The sequence below is a fragment of the Notothenia coriiceps genome, unplaced genomic scaffold (assembly GCF_000735185.1).
Source record: "Notothenia coriiceps isolate Sejong01 unplaced genomic scaffold, NC01 NC01_scaffold00031825, whole genome shotgun sequence".
NCBI lineage: Eukaryota > Metazoa > Chordata > Actinopteri > Perciformes > Nototheniidae > Notothenia > Notothenia coriiceps.
Window position 1 is genome coordinate 1124 of NW_011364526.1, and position 3839 is coordinate 4962.

The 3839-nt window shown below is 40.8% G+C and overlaps 1 protein-coding gene across 1 annotated transcript in view; it reads left to right on the top strand.

Moving 5' to 3' along the window:
• Positions 1-382: 382 nt before the first annotated feature.
• The window catches only part of LOC104960282 (casein kinase II subunit alpha-like), a gene marked incomplete at its 3' end in the record, with an annotated part of 10583 nt that continues 7126 nt past the window's right edge, over positions 383-3839 (top strand). Inside the window, exons 1-3 of the mRNA XM_010788266.1 lie at positions 383-475; positions 1687-1746; positions 2002-2085. Of these exons, the coding sequence (XP_010786568.1) occupies positions 1729-1746; positions 2002-2085 (102 nt within the window). The remainder of the gene's footprint in view (positions 476-1686; positions 1747-2001; positions 2086-3839) is intronic.

Sequence of the window (3839 nt, forward strand, 5' to 3'; positions counted from 1 at the left end):
ATCGCAGCTCTAGTTCATACTTTAAGCAACACATGTGGTTATGGTCAACAGACTGTATTTTAGATTCTAGTGTCACTAATGATATTTGCGTGTTAAATAAACAAACTAAACACTTACATAAGCACTTGCATCAACCCAACAATAGATTTGTTTGGATTGGCCAGTGACAGTGGTGGGATGTTGACCGTCCACATGCTGGCTAAGTTTCCTTGCATACTCGTGTACAGATTATAAATGTACATTTGGAGACTTGGTCATAGTGTTGCTCACATTGTGGATTCCTGGTTAGTTTAGGTTTGCATTAGAACAATAGCTTATACAGTGTTTTATGTCCAATAGAAATATTTAACCAATTGTAGTAATTGTTGGCTAAGACTGCAATGCATTAAAAAGACAAATATTGATATTTAAATGTTTATTTCAGTCCCGGACGCCCGCCTTGGTATTTGAGCATGTTAACAACACAGACTTCAAGGTAAGAGCTAAACCTTCCCTTTATGCTCTAAAATGTGGACACCTCCTTTCTTGGCATGCTCGTAGTTTTTCTGTACCCGTGTGTGTTTGTGATGGAGGAATATGAAAGTCCAGTTCTATGTCTTCGGTGCCAGGAAGTCCACCATCTTCTGGTTCTATCCTCAATAACTGGTACACTTCCACAGCTGCCTGTGAGTCATGTATGACTAGGGATGGGTATCGTTTAGGTTTTAACGGTACTACTACTTTTATCGATACAGCTTATTGGTCCGGTCTTTTAACGGTACTCTTATCGGTTCTTTTGGAGAGAAAAAAATAGGTAGGTTAACTGACAAATTGTGAACAAAATTAACATTGCTTTTTATTTAAATTTAAATACATAATATTTCACCTCAAAAGAAACAACAATGTTTTAACAAATCGTATTAAATAATCTGATGACAGAACTGTGAACAGAATAGCTGAAACTTTAACAAAATAAATAACTCTGTTACCTCTAATCATTAACCCATGTTTGAATAATGAGTTAACTGTGTGTTGCTGCTAGCATACACAACATACCTGATGTGGAAACGTTACTCGTGGATGGGGCTACAGAGCTACTAGAAAGACAGTCAAACCCGGTGCATTTCTCCGTCTGAATGTGGTGCACTTTTGCTAAATGTTTAGACAAATTGCTCGTGTTACCGCCCTTACATGCTAAAACTCTTAATGCACTTTAGGTAACGAGCATTGTCCACATCGAGACGGGTAAAGTTTAACCACACCTCGGAGAACTTAGTTCCCTCCGCCATCTCCTCCGTGTGTGTGTGTTGTTGCATGTAGCAGCTGCGTGTGTGTAAACTGCCCCGCCCCCTCGCACACAGACGGGGGAGAGAGAGAGACCTCTCGACTGGATCGGAAAGATCGAAAATAAAAAAAATAATCATAGACGCATTTTGCAATCTTTTTGCATATTAGAAACGGAGTTGGCGTTACTTAAACTGCAATATAATGTTTGTGTAGCAATAATACATACAACATATATTTTTTACATGTATCCAGTACCGATAAAACTGATAACGTCGGAGCTTAACGGTACCACGGTCTTTAATAATTCAGCGCCGGGGCCAGTTTAATATCGGGGCTCGGTACCCATCCCTATGTATGACTGTCTCATGAACGTGTGCTGTGTGTTTAAGACATTACTAATAACATTGTTTTGGTCTCCAGCAACTGTACCAGACTCTGGCAGACTATGACATTCGGTTCTACATGTACGAGATCCTAAAGGTGAGTAATGTTTCAACCATCTTTGTGCTCCTCATCTTTAACCTCTAAATGTCCGGAGGATGTGAAGCATTAAGTCCTTAATCAAGACTATTTGTCATGTTATTCTGGGGGTTTGTACAAGCTTGGGTATTTTGGCAGAAACAATCCATTGTTAAGGCAATCAAGATTGTGGGTTTTGTCTTGTAGGCATCATCTTCTTGGAATCTTTCCAATGAAACCTGTAACCAACGAATAACAGAGTTTGTTTGTCTGTAGGCCCTAGACTACTGCCACAGCATGGGAATCATGCATAGAGACGTGAAGCCACATAACGTGATGATTGATCATGAACACCGCAAGGTAAGTGATGAAGTCAAACAATGTCTCGCTTACCTTAGCAAAAGAGTGATTCAGGAATGAGTCCTAAATCCTAGACTTAACATTTGAACACTTCTGGTTCCCTCGTCTGAAAGTGACCAGTTTTTTTAACATGTTTTTGTTTAGAAGCCTGAAATGAGGTCTTTGGTTAACACAAGCTGAAATTATCACGTTTTTGTTTTAAACCCAAAACCTACCACACAATGTCTAAAGCTGCTATGTGTCATAAAACAGCGGTTGCTAATAAGTGACTTAATGTCGTCACGCTGAACACCTTTAGCTTATAGGTGGCTATGTGAAGTCATGTGATTTTGTGTGTTGATGGCCTAACGTTTTTACTTTTGGTGATTGAATTGCACTTCAAAAATATGTGGAGAATATCATAAACGCTTCTGGCAACAGATCTCATTTTCTGCCTCAATCCAACCCAAAAGTCCCATTGCCTTTAATTGAGGGAGCCCATGTGACGCTAATTTCTGAGTTATCCTACAAAAATATGTAATCTCTGCACTGCTCTAAAAGATGATGATTATTGCTGTCCTGAAGCTTTTTGTCTATTATGTTTTCTTTTTCCCCCCCATTGACTAGTTGCACCCATTATTTAAAGGGGACCTATCATGAAAAATGCACTTTTGTACGTCTTTTATACATGAATGTGTCCCCGGTGTGTCAGCAGGGTGTCCGCGCGGTAGTAAAAGGTAGTAAAAGGTAGTAAAAAGAATCTACCCAAATTAAGGCCCTTGAAAGGTAGTAAAAGGTAACAAACGCAATTTGACTTGGTAGTAATTTTTTTAAAACTCTGCCTCAATATATAATGAGTTTCCATTGTTTGCTTATTATTTGTGTCTGCATGTTTGAATTTCATCTAGCCTACGTAGTTTAAAAATATATACGGTGCTAACAGGACCTGAGTGAGGCGTAGTTGATAGCAATGACGTAGAGGTAACCTGTGTGGACTTCATAGCCTATCAGCGACGCTTACAACATTTTCCGCCTTTTTCCAACAATTGACGTTAGCAGAGCCGCCTTTTGCCACAGTTGCAGTCTACTTTTTCTGATGTTAGCAAATTCGAGCAAATTTAGTGTGAAATGGGGAAGTGCAAGTTTTCGCAATTATGGGTTGATGACCCCTTATATAAAGACTGGCTTAAACCCGTCATAGGAAATGACCGTGAAGCATTTTGCAGTGTCTGCAAAAAACTATAAAATGTTCAACCCTGGAAGGCATTACTGCTATCAGCTCCCACAGTGGATCCGGCTATACAACCCAAGCAGCGCTTTCGGCGTGAGGGGGGGAGAAACAAGCTGCCGATTTCGTTGTTCTTGCGATGCCTAGCAGCAGCACCCACACGATCCGGCGGCAGATCATGCCACTATCAGCAACAGTCGCACACCGGCAGCAAACCAGGTGTTGCCACAGCACACCACGGCTGCGATAGCAAACAGCAGACGGATACCGCCACAAACATCAGCCCTCAGGGCTGAGGTTCTCTTGGTGGCCTGAACATTCAGCAGCTAACCATCATTCAATTCAATTCCGAATGAGGGCATTGGGGATTGTTCGAAACACACTGTTCCAGTGACTCCGACATAGCCAAAGTTTTGTTTGTGGCAAAGATAAGACATCGATATCCTCTTGGATTTGGCATTGCTCCACATTTTAAGAAGCTTCTTATAATAGCGAATCAATGCTTCTGGGCAGTATGTTGCATGTTTGACGAGTCTCTGGAACCAAG